The sequence below is a fragment of the Dioscorea cayenensis genome, chromosome 15 (genome assembly GCF_009730915.1).
Source record: "Dioscorea cayenensis subsp. rotundata cultivar TDr96_F1 chromosome 15, TDr96_F1_v2_PseudoChromosome.rev07_lg8_w22 25.fasta, whole genome shotgun sequence".
Classification (NCBI taxonomy): domain Eukaryota; kingdom Viridiplantae; phylum Streptophyta; class Magnoliopsida; order Dioscoreales; family Dioscoreaceae; genus Dioscorea; species Dioscorea cayenensis.
This window is the reverse complement of record NC_052485.1, coordinates 1,719,048-1,736,774: the sequence shown is the minus strand read 5'-3', so window position 1 is coordinate 1,736,774 and position 17,727 is coordinate 1,719,048. Positions and strand designations below refer to the sequence as shown.

At 40.9% G+C, this 17,727-nt stretch overlaps 4 protein-coding genes across 4 annotated transcripts; 2 read left to right on the top strand and 2 right to left on the bottom strand.

Annotated features, from left to right (window-relative positions):
* Positions 1 to 200: 200 nt before the first annotated feature.
* On the top strand, positions 201 to 1,721 carry LOC120277239 (peroxidase 3-like; the record flags this gene model as incomplete). The annotated part of the gene is made up of 4 exons (XM_039283995.1): positions 201 to 524; positions 614 to 805; positions 893 to 1,055; positions 1,128 to 1,721. Coding segments are annotated over 4 exons (1,095 nt in total), but the record flags the coding sequence as incomplete, so codon positions are not given.
* A 359-nt stretch (positions 1,722 to 2,080) lies between these two features.
* Positions 2,081 to 3,614, bottom strand: LOC120277238 (peroxidase 57-like). The gene is made up of 3 exons (XM_039283994.1): positions 3,414 to 3,614; positions 2,969 to 3,317; positions 2,081 to 2,868 (listed from the first exon to the last, which is right to left on the bottom strand). Exons 1-3 carry the CDS (start codon positions 3,612 to 3,614, stop codon positions 2,435 to 2,437), a joined length of 984 nt encoding a protein of 327 aa, XP_039139928.1. The 3' UTR covers positions 2,081 to 2,434.
* A 9,105-nt stretch (positions 3,615 to 12,719) lies between these two features.
* On the top strand, positions 12,720 to 13,253 carry LOC120277237 (NDR1/HIN1-like protein 26). Its single transcript, XM_039283992.1, has one exon. It carries the CDS (start codon positions 12,720 to 12,722, stop codon positions 13,251 to 13,253), a length of 534 nt encoding a protein of 177 aa, XP_039139926.1.
* Positions 13,254 to 13,325: 72 nt separating this feature from the next.
* On the bottom strand, positions 13,326 to 17,155 carry LOC120278172 (glycerol-3-phosphate acyltransferase 9-like). The gene is made up of 12 exons (XM_039285098.1): positions 16,944 to 17,155; positions 16,796 to 16,853; positions 16,374 to 16,492; positions 15,764 to 15,863; positions 15,003 to 15,098; positions 14,788 to 14,884; positions 14,573 to 14,660; positions 14,399 to 14,495; positions 14,226 to 14,311; positions 13,811 to 13,930; positions 13,623 to 13,721; positions 13,326 to 13,529 (listed from the first exon to the last, which is right to left on the bottom strand). The coding sequence occupies exons 1-12, from the start codon at positions 17,048 to 17,050 to the stop codon at positions 13,481 to 13,483; spliced, it is 1,116 nt and encodes a 371-aa protein (XP_039141032.1). The 5' UTR covers positions 17,051 to 17,155; the 3' UTR covers positions 13,326 to 13,480.
* Positions 17,156 to 17,727: the final 572 nt, after the last annotated feature.

Genomic DNA, 17,727 nt, shown 5'->3' with positions numbered 1-17,727 from the left:
AGCAGGGGGAGATTCACCCAACGAATATATATATCAGTGTAACGTTTGCTTTGAAGCCGCCCCAGTATTGGAGCAAGCCAACCTACTCAAAACTTACTACTTAAATCACCTAAACAAACTTTCTTTCTTTTGTCCTATCCTATAACAAGACCACCAAATCATGTATACAATTGCCTTAGTTTATCTCTAATAGCATTTAAAAAGAGCAAGCATTCAATCAGCATCTTGCTTCTGATGGGCATATCAAAGAGAGCTATAGGACTATAAAGGTGGCTAGTTCCTCACTGGTTAATCATTCAACAAACATAGAGGTACAAGGATGGGAAGCATTAAAATGCCTTCTGATATGCTCCCTTTTGGGATTACTGAGTGTTGCCCAAGCTGATCTGCAGTTAGGTTTCTATGCCAAGACATGTCCCAAGGCTGAGAGCATTGTGTTTCAGTATGTCAGGGAGCATATCCCTCATGCACCATCTCTTGCTGCTGCTCTTCTTAGAATGCACTTCCATGACTGCTTTGTCAGGGTAAAACTTTAATTATGCATGCATTTTGTTGTTTCTGAGTTTTTATTGTGTGTATTAATGTTTTTCACTTTGTTGCATTTAATTCTCAGGGTTGTGATGCTTCAGTTCTTCTGAATTCCACCAGCAAAACACCAGCAGAGAAAACAGCACCTCCAAATCTGTCTCTCCGTGGATTCAGCTTTATTGACCAAATCAAAAGTTTGGTTGAAAAAGAGTGTCCTGGAGTTGTTTCATGTGCTGACATTGTCAGCTTGGTAGCCAGAGACTCAGTTCTAGTCATTGTAAGGATCTTCAGAAAACAAACTTTTTGTTAGATTTTAAGTATGTTTCATTACCTGTGAATTTGTTCTTAATCACTGCAACAACAGGGAGGTCCATTTTGGAATGTACCAACAGGACGTAGAGATGGATTGATTTCTAATGCAACTGAGGCCAGAAACAACATTCCAGCACCTAATTTTAACTTCACTACTCTCAAGAATTCATTTGCTAGCAAAGGACTTGATCTCACTGACCTGTTTCTCTTATCTGGTAATCAACCATACATTCAACATGCAACCATACTTCAAACTTAACATTTGTTTATGTCTTTATTATGATCAGGAGCTCATACAATTGGAGTTGCTCACTGCTCATCATTCAGTTCCCGTCTTTACAATTTCACTGGGAAAGGAGATCAAGATCCCGCACTGGATCCATTCTATGCTGCCAACTTGAAGAAGAACAAATGCAAGGTCCCTAATGACACCACCACCATTGTTGAAATGGACCCAGGGAGCTTCAGGACATTTGATTTGGGTTACTACAAGCTACTGCTCAAGAGAAGAGGTTTGTTCCAATCTGATGCAGCTCTGACCACTGATCCTGCAACCAAGTCCTCCATCATTAAGATTGTTAGCAGTCCACTTGAAGTGTTCTTCAAAGAGTTTGCCCTGTCAATGGAGAAGATGGGAAGGATTGAGGTGCTCACTGGATCTGCAGGTGAGATCAGGAAGAATTGTGCAATTGTGAATAGCTAGATGTTTGAGGTTGTTTTTCTCTTCATATGATTTGTCATGAGTGAATTGAATAAGCAGTAAATTGTAGAATGTTGAGTGCTATGTTTGCAGTAAATTTGTTGTAAAGTGTTTTCATTTGATTTCAATAATGTGGAAAGAGACTTGTGTGATGCATAAGCTAGTGCCCACTGTTTGAAACTTTGTCACATTATCAAGAAATAAAAAAATAAAGGAAAAAGACAATTAGAAAACTGACAAACATCAAACATATTTAATAATATTGTATCTGAGAGGTGTTGGTCTGGCATGACAGATGGGAATCACTCTGATTAGCCATGGAGACTGCCTGTAAACTGCATTGAGATCTTATTAATATAAAATCTCAAGGAGGAAACGGGCAAGTCATCCTTGGCTATCAAAGGTATTCCTATCTTCATGTGAGACCAAAACTCTTTCTTCTTGCTTGCTCTGTTATGTTAATGGTGGCTGTCTTGCATGTATTTATAGTGTCAACAGAGAGATAAGATTGTTAAATCTCATCCTCATCCATATCTCCATTTTTCAAGTTCTAGCAATGCATGGCATTCATGTAGAATATATTCTCTTGATTATGGCACAATGGAAAGTGGGGAAAGAATGTCAAAGGATAAGTAAGAATATACAGAGCCAGACAAAGAGAACCTTCAAGATCTCATTCAACTTGACTTCTCACTATCAAATTCTTTTGCCCTCTAATATCTCTCAAAGGACTCCTATTTAACAACCAAACATGAACTAAACCAAGAACACTCTGTATTTATATATATGCTTCAGAAGTTGAAGGTCCTAACTCTGTTTTTTCAAGAAATGGAAATGAGAGCATACATAACAATATACCAAATAATTTGAATTTGTAAATGAGTTTATAATCAGTTAACCATTTACTCTACGGCAATTTTGCCTGATCTCTCCTTGTTCACCAGTAAGCACATTGGTACTACCCAATTTGATCATAGATTTGGAGAACTGTTTTATAAAAGACTTTGGATTATTGGCATACTTCAGGGCAAGTTTACTAGTGAGATCAGTGAAATCTAGTTCTTGATCCAACTGCAAAACTGCCCTTTTATCAACAACTCCATGATAGAATGAACCATCTAATCTGAATGGTGTCTTAGTTTGTTGATCCATGAACACTGTAGGATCCTTACTGATATTATTCAGGGTCACAACATGCGGCGGGCATTGTTGCCGGAGTGTATCAAGCAATCCAGTATCCATTGCAGGGTCCGGCAAGCCTGTACCTTCGAAGTCATACAACCGGTCTATGAAGAAACCACAGTGGCAAAATCCAACACTATGAGCACCTACAAATTAAGAGACATCCAAACTTAGTAATTACTTTCTAAGTTCATGACAAAATTTAATATGATAACAATGTATAAAAATTTGTGCATGTATATATACCTAGCAATGTGGTCATGTCCACTAAATCAAGGCCAATGGATTGAAATACAGATAATGCAGCAGAAAAAGGGAATGAAGGACTGGGGATATGAACATTAGCAATTGTAGACACAGTGCTATCTCTCCTTCCGGTTGGGATTGCATAGGCTGCACCACCGGACAATGCCACGCTGTCACGTGTGGCCATTGCAAGTATGTCTGCACATGAGACTACTCCCTTGCATTCATCTTCTAATGAAGCTTTTATATCATCAATGACCTCAAACCCTCTTAATGTCAAGTTTGGAGGAGCCTCTTTCTCTGCTATATTATCTTCAGTGCTGTCTATAAGAATGGAAGCATCACAACCCTGCAATATATATGATATAATGATAAACCAAAACATTAATCACATGCAGTGTATGCATTGCACGTAATGGATTAATGAACAAAGGTTTTTATGTACGTTGAGACAGTCATGGAAGTGCAGGCGAAGAAGACCAGCAGGGATTGAAGGATCTTGAAGAACATGCTTCCTAACTACACTGTTAACTATGAGTTCAGCTCTTGGACATGACTGATTGTAGAAGTGGATTTCCAGAGAGAAGGTATTGTTGAGAAGTTGAAGTAAAAGGAAGAAGATGAAAGTTAAGAGACTAGCTGCCATTAGGGAAGAGCTTAAGCTTTCTTAGTTTGCTCACCTGGTTTTTATGGCATTTTAGAATTCATTGGAAGCTACTAGTGAGATCTGTGCTTCTTGGAATACTAATTATATTTTATGTGGGTACTTAGTGAGCACATGGATACTTAGCTGGTGGTTTTCTTTTCAAGGTGGGCTTCCGCTTGGTCTATGCGTGCTAGTACTAGCTCCATCACTAATCACTTTGTTTTCATGGTTCCAAAGTCCTCATGCTAATTTAATGCTAGTAAGACAAAACTGATCTTCGATTCTTCTTGTAGGTCTTGTAGGTGCTTGCAAAACTTAAATATTAATCTTACTGCCTAATAATGCTATGAGATTCCTTAAGCAGTAGATTATGTTTAATTAGTTATTGTGTTAAATTGGTTTATCAAATGTCTAACAAAAAGGATTGTTGGTTGTAACCCCTTGAAAAATTAGAGGAATTACTTGTCACTTTCATGTTTCAAAAGTACCTCATCTTCTTCTCTCATATATATATATATATATATATATATATATATATATATTTTAGTTTAGGAAGGAAAAAAAAAAGACGAAGTTGAATGATTCCATCAGTATAATGAGAAAAAGTCTACAACTATATAGTGAGAGTGATCAATAAGAACCGACGTCTGCTTACAGCTAGTATAACTAGTGAATCTAGTCCTATAGGGAACTCACTTCTATATCTTCCCTTAGCATTCTCTTGTGTTTCTACATCTAGTGGACCCGTATTGTACTCATCTGTTTTGCTTCAATTTAAAAAAAAAAACCTCATTTTTTATTTAAAATTTTATTTTATTTAAAAACTATTTGAGCCTTTTTTTATATGTTTTTTCATTTACAGTACATACTACATATAAAATATGAGAATAAATTATATTTTTAATTTAAAATATGTTCTCTCCTTAAAAATAATTATATTTATTTATAAAGTTTAATAAATTTAAAGGAATGATTATAAGGGATTTTCTGAAAAGTGAGAAAGGTTTGACAAATAATTTTTCTTTTGTTTTTTTTTAAGAAATGACTAGTCAAAAAATAAGAAAATTAACTTCTTGGGAAGGGATGAAGGAGAGGAGTCTCTTAGGCGATCTCTGGGGAGATGAAGCTGGGCGGCGGGTCAACAGTACTCTAGGGATGCTTGGGAGGCGATCCACGGGCACAGGGGTTGCTTTGTTGTATGCTTGAGGGATGCTGGGAGCGATCCACGAGTTGAGAGAAGAGTTAGCCAAAGTCGCAGTCTTATCCATTGTGGACGGTACTATCAATGAGGGGAATGTGTTGGACATTATTCCATCCATCCTGAATTGCAGCGCTGCGGGTCCTAGCATACCTCTCAATGAGAATACCTTCTTGATCCCGTTTGAGAGTAGAGAGGATGTCAGGGAGGTGGTGAAACTGGGTACCTTTGATGCTCAGACGAAGGATGGGAAGTGTAAGCTTAGGCTGTTGCACTGGTCTGCGGAGTTGGGAGCCTTGGGACGGGCTGACGACGACGGTCAGTGGGTGAACATTTGGAACTTACCCCTTCATGGTTGGTGCCGGAGCGTTATTGAACGTGTGTTGAGGCCGGTGGGGGAGCTAATCGCGCTGTTGAAGACGTCGGCACCGCATAAACGGTTCCTGACGGTGCTTGTCCGTCGGCAACGGGGGGTGTCTTTGCCAATTGAGATTGACTTCTCCTTCGGCATGCGTAAGTATTTAGTCTTGGTCACGGGGGAGCGAGGTGATTTTCCGCCCTTTCATCGAGGGACGGGGAGGTACGTGTTGAAGGAGGAGGGGGATGCTGGAGGTGGAGGCCTTCGGGTGGATGCACAGGGTTTGCAGAGTTCTCACTTGGATAAAGGCAAACAACCGGCTGATGCTCAGCCTGTTCAGACACTAGAGGAGGGGGTGGTTCGAAAGAAGGAGGGCAGTTTTAACGTGCTAGAGGAGACTCTTGTTAGAGGGGCCACGATCGCTCCCGTGGGGAGGGGTTACCATCTTGAAGAGGATCCCAGTGGCATTAGATGCGCAGATGGCTCTGACATTGCCGGTTGAGCATTGCTCCCGCGGTGAGGTTTCAGAGGATAACCCGAGGTTGGCGCCGCCGGTTGAGCAAGGCTCCCGCGGTGAACCTCGGCGGGGCGTTCCCAGTCAAATGGCGCGGACCGGTGGTCCAAGTGGGCTGCAAGGATGGGCTCAGACACCCGAGAGAAGACGGTCTGGTGGTGGTGACAAGAAGAGGGTCCATCGCTCCATGCATCGACGTGTCGAATGCTGGCGTGAGCGCAGGTCTTCTCCGTGTACTTTGGAAGAGTTCTCTGCACGTGGCGCTGGTTCTTTGGTCGAGGTTATTGACAAGGTGTCCAAGGTTGCCTTTTTATCTCGGGATCAGGTTGATCATGGCGATGTGTATCCTAGGTTGGGGAAGAAATTAGTTGTGGTGGGCCAGGGAACGCTTGATTCGGGATCGGGCCCAGCAAGTGTTCAGCTAACGAGGATGGGCAAAGAGAATGTTCTGCTTGATCCGGTCGCCGAGGATATGGGCCTTAAGCTGGGCCTGGGACACGGTCACATGCAAGATGAAGGGGGTGGAGGTGTTGGGGACCCATTACTCCTTTGTGATGTGGGCCTGAACTCAGCCAATTATTCTCCCTCCCAAACTCTTGTGGGACCCGACTTTGAGCAGTACAGGAATTAGAGGGGGTTTGGGACCCGATGTCATATTCGGCTCGAGAGCTTGTCCTTAGGGTGGGCCGGAGCCTAGGGGCGGTGAGTGGGCTTGAGGATGTGGACAAAACCCATGAGACAAGAAGATGAACTATACTGACATGTCGGTGAAGCCTGTTTTGGACCCTCCTGCAAGTTTTAGTTGGCAATTTTCGGAGGGAGTGTGGGCTCTCTTCCTGTTTTAGGCACCTCAAAAAAATTATTCTGTTGAGGTACCTAGTGAGCACGAACGAGTGGATACTCAGTCCTCTGGCACTGGGGAGGATTCGGATGACTCGGCTTCTGATTTTGAAAGAAATCTCAAGGTTTTGCTGCCGAATTTTCAGACTGGTAGTTCGACAGGGAATCATGATCCACCTAAGGGTTCAAGGAGGAGCGAGCGGCAGAAGAAACCTTCTTCTAGGTTCAACGAGGAGGCGGGGTTTATCCCTGAACCGCCAAGATCATCTAAGAAGAAAGTCATTCAGGAAGAGATTGTGGAAGGTGCGACTTCTAAACCCCTCCGTATTTCTGATTGGTCTAATTCTCAACTTAATAGTTATTGCAATGCTTGTGGTATTGTGTTTGCTGAATCTCAAAATGGGTGCTTGAATGATATTCGGTCGTTGGAGTTGTCTCGGGCAACTCCTGTATTAGGTCAGGTGGAGACCTCTGATGAGGTCCGCGTTCTTTAAGGTTGCTAATGAATATTGTTTCTTGGAACGTGAGGGGTCTAGGTAGACCGGCTAAAAGGTTTCTTGTTAAAGATTTTCTTAGTCTGCATCACGCTGAGGTTTGTTGCATACAAGAATCTAAACTAGCAGAAGTTTCATTAACTACGTGGAGGGAGGTTGGAGGCTCGTATTTAGACCAATTCGTTTTCGCACCCGCTGAGGGGTCAGCGGGTAGAATGATCATCGGTTGGAATGGGGCCACGTTAAATGGGACGCTCGAAAAGGTGGGGGCCTTGATCTTCTTCATCAAGTTTTACGGATAAGCGGGATAACCCAGTGCGGAGGTGTACCACGGGTTTATGGACCCAATGCGAGAGCCTTAAAAGCTGCATTTTGGGAGGAGCTTCGTTGCTGCGGTGGAGACCCGAGAATTCCCTGGGTGCTATGTGGGGATTTCAATGCCACCTTTTCTATTGAGGATAAGTCCTCCGGGGCTCCTAACCTTCACGACATCCATATGGCGAATAGTTTCCTATTAGATCTCCATCTCTGTGAGCCACCTGCGTTGGGGAGAAGGTTCTCCTGGACGAATGGTCAGGCAAACCCCATTTGGGTGAAGCTTGATAGATTCCTTGTGAATATGCCTTGGACTGATCACTTCCCCAGAATCTTGCAAAATAGTCTTCCGAGGCTAGGTTCTGATCATGTCCCTATTCGGCTGGAGGTGGGTGGAGTGTGCTTCCATCCAAGGCCCTTTAAATTCGAAAAAGTTTGGTTCACGGATGAGGGTTTTAGGGATTGAGTCAAACAGTGGTGGGAAGAGATGACACCTATGGGTTGTGGTGCTTTCGTGCTATCTAAAAAGTTAGCGGGTCTTAGAGAGCGATTACGGAAGTGGGCCAAATTTAGTTTTGGTTCGATCAAACTCAAAAAGCTGGACCTATTACACCAGGTTGAGACCTTAGACACGGCTAAGGAGTCCAGGGCCTTGCTTCCTGCTGAGCTTGCTTTTGAGCAAAATCTTTTGCAATCGCTGGAGTTGATCCGTAAACAGGAAGAAATATATTGGAGGCAAAGGTCCAGGACTCTTTGGTTAAAGGAAGGAGATGGCAATACTAAGTTCTTCCATGCGGTGGCCAACGGACGGAAGAGTCGTAATCTTATCCCGGGTGTTCTTCTGGACGAGATTAGGGTTTCTAATTCAAAAGAAATTGGGAAGATCTTTGTTGATCGTTTCCGGCAACATTTTGGCAGTAAGCGAGCGTCAAGATTCAAAGTGGATCTTCCCAAACTTTTTGAAAATAAACAACATGTGCAGTTGGGGGTGCTTGAGGGGCCTTTTTCTATGGAAGAAATTAAAAAAATGCGGTTTTCGGTCTTGGTGGAGACAAAGCACCGGGCCGGATGGCTTTCCGATGTGCTTCTTCAAGCAATCTTTGGGAATCGATTAAAGTCGACATATTTAATTTTTTTACGAGGACTTTTACTTTGATAGAGCTAACTTGGAAAGGGTTAACTGGGCAAGTATTGCTCTTATCCCCAAGGTGGAGACACCTGAGCAGCCGGGAGACTATAGGCCCATCAGTTTAATCAATTCATCCCTTAAAATCATTTCTAAAATTTTGCCGACGCGATTGGGTAAAGTGATGGATGTGCTTGTGGATAGTGTCCAATCGTCTTTCTTGAAGGGTCGTTGTATCCTTGATAACGTGGCAATTGCGGAGGAACTAATTTTCAGTATGCATAAGAGACAATTGCCTGGTCATATTCTGAAGGTGGACTTCGCTAAAGCTTTTGATCTGGTAGATTGGGACTTTCTTTTGGAGTTGCTAAAAGCCAGGGGTTTTGGGGTCCGGTGGTTGAAGTGGATTGAGAGTATTCTTTCTTCCTTTAAGGCTAATGTTTTGATAAACGGAGCTCCGAATGGGTACATTCGGTATAAAAGAGGTTTAAGGCAAGGGGATCCGCTTTCGCTGTTGCTTTTTATCCTAGTCACGGATGCGCTTAGTGAGATGTTTAGACATGAGCTGGAATCCAAGATTCTGGTTGGGGTGCCTCTTGGCGCTTTCAAGAGTAGATGCAATCTACACTATGCTGACGACCTTCTGGTGTTGACTGCGGGTGGATTGGAGGATCTCAGAATTGTGAAACTTATTTTATATCTCTTTGAAGGGATGTCTGGGCTCCGGGCAAATTATTCCAAGACTTGTTTATATTCGGTTAACTCTGGGATCTTACCTGGAGCGGCGGCTGCAGACACTTTGAACTGTGCTACTGGGCTACTCCCAGTGACGTACTTAGGGCTTCCTATCTCGGGTAGAAGGCCACGTAAACAAGATTGGGGAGGGATTATCGCTAAAGGTGCGTCGAAGACTTTCTTCCGGAAAATCCGACATCTTTCGTTAGGGGGAGGCTCACGTCGGTGAACTCCGTGCTTTTCGTGCTCGCCAACCCTCTTTGGATGTCCATTTTCAAATTACCCTCATGGGTTATTAAAGCGATTGATGGTCTCGGGAGAGATTTTTTTGTGGGACAGGGGCACGACATTTGAGAAACCGAGGGTGTAGAGCGGTTCGTTGGAAGGAGATTTGCCGTGCCCGCTGATCGGGGGTGGGTGGGGGATTCTTGATCTTCACAACTTGATCGGGCACTTCTTGGTAAATGGTGGTGGAAATTTATGAGCGAGCCAAGGTGGGGAGGGGGCGGAGGTTATTCGGTTTAACTCACGAGTGCTCGAATTGGAATTTGTTCCCCCAGTAGAGGAAGGGGTGTCTTTCTTCGGGAAGGGGGTCTTAAGTGAGTACGCCTACGCTTAGATGCTGCATCAAGAGCGAGATTTATTCTGGAACGGAAACACTTTTTTGGAAGAACCAATGGCTTAACGGTCGGGCCCCGATGTTGGTTTGGCCTGACATGTTCAATAGTTTTGGACAACACGACGCCTCTTTTACCGACTTGGCATACCTGTTAGAGGGGCAACCTTTTTGTGACAATGAGGAGGTCATTCAGTTCCTAGGCAGGATGAGGACAGCTCGGCAGGATGAGAGGGATAAAAAAATCTTGGTCTTTAGCGGTAATAAGTCGTTCTCGGTGAAATCCTCTACAACTTCCTTAATGATGGTGGATTGTCTTTCGTGAGGTTGCGAAATTCTTTCGAAAAAACTTACGTCCAAGCAAAATCAACATCTTTAATTGGCTTGCCTGGAAGAACAAGATCTTGTCGCTAGAAAATCTGGCTTCTAGGCGGTGTAACTTGCTGCCTACGGCTACGTGTGTGATGTGTCATGCAGGTGTGGAGTCGGTTGATCATCTTTTTCTTCAGTGTCCCGTTGCGAGGGATGTTTGGGGATGTCTTAATAGCTCGTTGTCCCTGCCAGAGCCACCAACTTCGATGTGTAACCTTTGGCTTTCTTGGAGAACCTCGGTTCGACCTGTTGATAGAACTTGGGTGGATTTAGTGGTTAAGGCAGTAGTGTGGAATTTATGGCTTGCTCGTAACGATAGAATTTTTAATGCTAAAACTCTGCCATCTCACTGCATTGTTCTGAGTATTAATCGCATGCTTCTCTTATGGTTCGATGCTCTTGCGATTCGATCGAGGAGAAGATTGATGTTACTATTGCCTCGGTCCGTCGCGAGTCTTGAGTTCGTGGGCACGAAGTCGATTGACTTGGGTGACACTGCTGCCGAGGAGGCACCCGGTTCTACCACGGGGTAGTAGGCTCTTGTTTGTGTTTTTGGGGGATAGCTGGGCTATTCCACAGGGGTGGGTTTTTGGGGGTTTTTTGTATTGCTTGCTTCACTGCTTGTGGAGCAAGGGTGTTGTGTTGCTGTTTGGGGGTCCAGTGTGGTTGTTTGTGGTAAGTCTGTTTGTTATCTCTACTTTTATTAATTGAAGTGGTTTATCCACCTTTTTCGATCATAATATATGGGAAGGCAAATTAACACCGGTAAACTCAATTCTCACGGCTATCCCCACATACTGAATGTCTATATACAAACTTCCCAGCTAAGTCATCAAAAATAAAACAATAAATCGGATCAAAAAGGATTTTCTATGGTTTGGTAGATTATTCAGGGGTGTTAGTGTTACTTCATTAGATGGACACGACTATGCTAAACAAAAGAACAGGAAAAATGGGTTATCATTCATCTCGAGGAGCAAAACAAAACCTTAGTAGAAAAACAATGGTGGAAAATAACCTCATGCACAGTTTGGTGTGGGTTCCAAGGTGACTAGCTACCAGGTTTAAGGAGATGCATTACCCTAGCTATTCATAATGGATCTAGCACACTTTTCTGGGCAACCCAAGCATCTACGGCCAGAATTATATCATGAGTCTTCCTAACAGCTAAGAACACTTTGGTGGTGCACCTATTACAAACCCCCGCAAATTTTAGTTGATGAATATGCTAAAAGCATTACACCTATAGTGATGGGTACTCTGGGGCTAAGGAGATGTGAAAAGATGGTGTCTAATGGCTAACAAAATCTTTATGGTAAAATCATTTTATGGCTTCTTAAATTATAGAGGTCTTTGGTGCTAGGTGATGAATATCATTTGGAAGGGTGTATGCCAGAGAAACATGTTCATATGGCTAGTTTGCAATGATAAAATTCTCACTATTGAAAATCTAAAAAAATGTAGATGCAATAAACTTTTAACAACTACTCACGTTTTATGCCATGCCACGCAGATATTGAGTAAACAATAATTTGCTATTGGGATGTTCATTTTCTTCCAAGATTTAGAATCACTTTGGTTAGATTTTTAATCAAAACCACCTTCCAACTTCATTATGTGAAGTCTGGAGCTCTTGGAGGTCTCAAATGAGTGCCGTCAAGAAAGATATATGCGATCTCATCATTCATGCTATTGTGTGATGTATTTTTGGCTTGAACGGAATGTACAAATCTTCAGTTTTAAATTGCTTTAACTTTATTCTATTATTTTAAAAATTGATTATATTGTACTTATGTGGTGGAATGCAATTCTTAAGACTAAAAAACTTAAGTTGGTAGATTCAATTGCAACAATCAAGCAAGCATAATTTGGAGTTTTATGGGCCGTGTATAAAGATAGGAACATCTAACCCCAGAGATGAACTATCCCTCCAACACATCGGCTAGTCACCATGGGTCTTTCAGCTTCATAGAGCCTTATGGGGTTTTTTTTTCTTATGTGTATGTTTTTCTCTAGTTTGTATTTCTATATAGTTCGACTCATGGTACAAAGTGAACTGTGTATCGAGTTTCTGTTGTTTATCCGCTTTAAAAAAAAAAATTCAAAATTCAAAAATCTCCTTAATAAATAACATATACATATATTTAAAAAAAACAAAATTTTCAATTAATTTATGAGTTATAATTATTTTATATGACCAAAGTACCTTACATGAAAAGTTAAGCCAACATTATTTTTTTATGAAAATTGAAAATTATCAAATAACCCGTTAGTCATTTTCCAAAGTAAGTAAATAACACATTTTTATTTAAATTGATAAGTCTCAAATTATATATACATATATCTCGAAAAAAAACCCTTGTAATTATTCATAAATCATTCATTAAATGGGCCATTAAGCCCATAAACCAAAAAAGCGGTTACACCACCATAACCGCGTCCACCCACATACAAAGCAAAGCATCAACTCTCTCCACTTTTCATGCAAAGAGTATCCTTCCAACCATACTCCATTCCCTCTCAATCCCTCTCCCTCCATGGCAAACTCACACAGCTTCTCTCTATGGCTTCTTGAGGTCTTTGTCCTCTCCGGCCTCCTCATCTTCTTCCTCTGGCTCAGCCTCCATCCATCTAAACCAACCTACACCATCACTCAATTCTCCATCTCCGGCGACCAAAACAACTCATCCTTCACCATTGAGATCTCCAACAACAACAGAGGAGGAAGAGTTTATTTCAGTGACATCAACATCACTATTTACATTGATGAAATCAGTGCTGGAAATACCATGTTGCCACCTTTCTATCAAAGGCATGAAAGTACTACAACAATTATGGGAGGTGCTAAGATTGATCAGAGGGTTTATGGAGTGCTGCATGGGAAGGCAGAGTTGAAGGTTGGCTTGGTCACCAGAGTGAAGTATAAGATATGGCTTTGGAAAAGTAAGTTGCATGGGATGGACATGGTGGCCACTTTGCCTCTTGGCGGAGATGGCAAACTCAAGATCAAGAAAGCAAAGATGCATAGAAGACACACGGCAAGTGCAATCAAGAGAAAACTTCGTTTGTAGTTCATGTTAAATTGTTGTATTCTTTTTAGTTTATGTTTTGTAAATAGAGACTACTTTTTCCCAAATTAAGAAGCATGAGTAGGGAATTTATGTGGTTTCTTATTGAAGGAATATGCAAAATGATGATTTGCAGGGATGATACAAAACATCAGAAAAACAGAAAATAACAGAGAGCTCTGCATGCAGCATTGATGAGAGAAAATGTGCATACGGTGCAAGAGAAGGCTTCATTTCTCATCCAATCGACGCAAGACCGACTCTGCGAATATCTGCTGCCTGGAGTCAGAAAACATCAATTAGTAACACGGAAAAAAAGAACAAATACAAAATATTACAGATGGAACTTTGCCATGGATATATTATGCTTACTTGCGTTCTGTAAGCTTCGGGCTGGGACGGTAGTATTTCAGGTATCCATCCCAAGGAACTTTTTTGAGACCAGCGCGTGCCGAAATCATGTCTCTCACTCTGCACCTCATAAACGAGTAGCACACAAAATGGTAATTTGCAAATGCTAAAATATTAAACCACTCTCTGCTGTACCGACAGACTGTTACCTTTCAGCGAATTCAATGGGTGTCTCTCCAGGTCTCAAATACTGAGGTTCCAGGTACCAAACATCACAGACAACAGCCCATGATGTCATTAGCCGAACCAGATGCATTGTGAAAGATTGCCTGATGTACAAGAAACTCTCTAAGAAGTTGGAACTAATATAGACCAAAAGCATGCTCTGATAAATGGATGAGATCCCAGTCATCATATTACAGTATAGGAATTGATACACCAATATTTCTGCAGCCTCAAGATTGACAATCATGTAACAAAGCACGCATAAATGTGTTATTATTATCATCATGCCAAGTTAGAGAGTCATGCTTATCAGTGAAGTTCCAAATCTTATATTTTTCATCTTAGAAGATATAGACAGTATGCTAAATGTGAGCAAAATAACAATAGTATGAATCTCACTTCTTACTGTTCCAAAAGGCATCCACAAAGATCTTGTTGTACTTTATCGCTATTGGACAGACAGCACAACCAAGCTCGAAAGCACCCTGAATAAAGAAAAAAAATCACTTCAAAGCAAACTTTTATCATCATAGATGAACCAAACATCTGATTTCTCTACATGAATCACTGACCTTCTTGAACATCACTGTGTAATCATTATTTACACAGGTTCCTTCAGGAAATATAAGAAGAGGGTTATTATCAACTCCATGAACATGCTCCCTTAACCTGGTAAGAAACAACCGAGTTTATCATGATGATGGCTATGTAGATGGGCAAGCACATTTTCTAAAGCTATCTCTTACTTTCTAGCCACAGTTTCACGATCTTTGGACTCTGTACGGTTGAACCAAATGCACCCAACACTTTCCAAAATTGTTTTCTGTATAAATCCTACACCATAAAACCAGGTCAAAGAGTGAGGGATGAAACTGTACAACTAAAATGAGAATGAAAAAAACTAATGGAAATAGGTGCATTTAGATCTTAATAGATGAGAAGGTAGATGACATATGCTTACCAACCCATCCAGGATGTTTTTGCATTATAACAGCGAAAGCAGAAATCTGCTCTAAAATGATGAAATCAATCATGGAAGTATGGTTGGCGACAAATACCTAACCAGATGATGAAGTAAAATCAGAAAGTGATGTCAGAGTTTTGATTCCTCCAAAGAAACATCAAATTTACTAGATAAAATTTAAGAAAAAATAATACACTCAAGAATAACAAAACCTGCTGAGGTCTGATGCTAGGACGAGGTCCATGGTACTTGACCACTCCTGTCCATGAAGCAACAAAGACACTGCACATCATCTCCACCAATTTCCTCTGAGGTCAATAGAAAGATTAAATTCACCACGAAAACAAATAGCCTTTGTTACAAAAACTGGAATACAGTATTAAGTTTTAAAAAAAGGTTATAGAAGACATGAGAAATGATTATTATGGCTCACAAGCAAGTCACCAAGCACAGGTGGTAAGCTATGAAATTATTTGCGAGATACCATGTGAGTTACGTCATAAAATTCTCTCTAGGAGGGAAGTACATGGGAGACGACCTTGAAAGGATGGTACACATAAAGACCAAGGTGGGATGAAAAGGTACTGTCAGGAGGAAGCTGGGATGGGGCTTTTGAAAGGAAACTGCGCAAGGAAATCACGGATGACAATCAAGATGATAGACATTAGCCTGTAAAGGAGATTATGAAGATTGAAATGCCATGAATGATATTCCATGGCAACAGCAATTACAAAATAATAAGTGATGTTGGACAAAGTGATCAACCTTAGCAGATCCAAAAGTACATCACAACAATAAATTTCCTCACTTAGAAGGAAATACCTCAAGCAAAATCTCAGTGACAAGTGCATAGTACTACCCAATACTTTGACTGTAAACTACCAGACAATTTACATCAGAGCTTCAGAATAAACAGTAAATCATACACTGCTTATGTACCAAAGCCTGGTGCAATGAGAGATAGGGAAGTCACCTCTATCTTGCGCCTCCATTTATTATGCCCCCGTAATAAGAAATGTACAGGAAAGAAGGCTGCAAAAAACACTATCCACCCTGCAGCCAAGACTGCAACTCTGCACCATTTAAAATGCACCATTTTAAAAGAGATGCCCAATATAAAGTCTTAGCTGTTTTAAACACAGTTGCAAGCACTTCCTTTGCAAGAAAAGAGACAACCAGAAAACCCAATATATGAACACCAGGATAAACAAATTTTCTAACTGTATTGCCTCTATATGTAAAAGACAATACTTTTAACAAAATAAAAAATAACAATAATAATTGCAAGGCAAGAGAACAAATATAAACTATAAGTAAAGAGCAAAATTACCAGTTAACGAGTGGTTGGTATTGTCATATAACATATAGCAAAGAGCATTGAAAGAAAATTAAGAAGTAACCCTGATTTTGAATCTCAATTCTCAATACATAGTCTTTGTACCAAAATCACATCATAAGAATCACAACAAGACCAAATAAAATGCAAAGCATTTTACTAACAGTATGAAGCAAGCATAATATCAAACCAGAAGTTTGTAAGCAGGGATTGCAATCAAAGAAGTGTTTTTTGTTCAGGATCATACCTCAGTGGGAAAAGAAACCCATATCTAACAACCAGACCTAAACACCAAAGAGGAAATAAATATATATTCCAATTCCATGGTTCTGGCGGATTGGATTTAAAGCAACGGGTGAAGGAATCCTGTAAAATTAGACCATAGACCAATTAAAGACTACTAGAAAAACAAGCAATCAAAATACTAATAACCACTTCCATACCACATTAAAGCTCATTAGCACAAAGCAATTCTAACAACTACAATGAACAGTACCACATTATGATTTCAGCCCTAGATCTCATAAAGCTGAAATTTTTTCACCAAATTCACAAAGATCGCATCATTATACAGCAAATTTTAAATCTCTCAACAACTATCACACACACACAAAAACTCGCATCTTAATCTGAATTCTTCCAAATAATCAGAAAAAGAACAATACTCACATCAATGATGGCTCCTGCAGCTTCCGCCAGCGTCGGAGATATGTCAAGCAAGTCACGCCTGATCAAAAGAAGCAACTTTCCATGAAAAAAAGCCTGAAGATTCAAGAAAAATAAAGGAAAATAGAGAGCAAGGGAGAAAGGGCATTACAAGTGGAGCTTCTTGGGAGATTCCTGGATGGAGTCCGGGGTGAGGTACTCCTCAATGTTAGGACGGTCGAGATCCATCTCCGAGCTCGAGGACCGAAGCCCAACCATGGCCGCCGAGATTCTCAAGCAGAGCACAACCCAAAGCAAGATCGATTCGTCGAAACAAAGAGAAAAAGTCTGTTCTTTGCTTCAGAATCACAATCAAACTTGGTGTTCAGTTTACGAGGCATCATTGACACGTGGCATAAGATTAGGAATTTAAAAGCTTTATGAATTGAAGGCTGAAACCTCAAACCCGTGCCAAAGTCTTGAGTTGGGTCTAGTCAAGTTAAATTAAGCCTTATTTCCAAATAAAGAACAACAAGAAGTGTCATTTTTTCCTAAAATGAAGAGGAATAAATTAAACTCATTTCCAAATTAAAAAAATAAAAAAGTCATAGAATTATTTTAGTACAAGCATCTTGAGGTCCTTTGCATAGTCAAAATTAAGTGAGTTTAGGTGGCAAGTTTATAAGGCCATTAGAATAGGTTCCATGCTGATTAAAGGACAGATGGTTGAGTCAAATTAATGGATTTGGAGCTGAGATTAATTAGTGAGGAATCCAACTATCTCTCAAACTTTCTCATGCTATATATAAATAGTGGTGAGCTCAACAACTTACTTCATCAAATTATATCAAGTATAGAATTGAAGTGTGAGGTCTTGCATGAAGATAAGAGTTTCTTTGATAGCCAAGGATGACTTGCCTGTCAAGTAATTATTAATGATGTATTACTTGAAACCA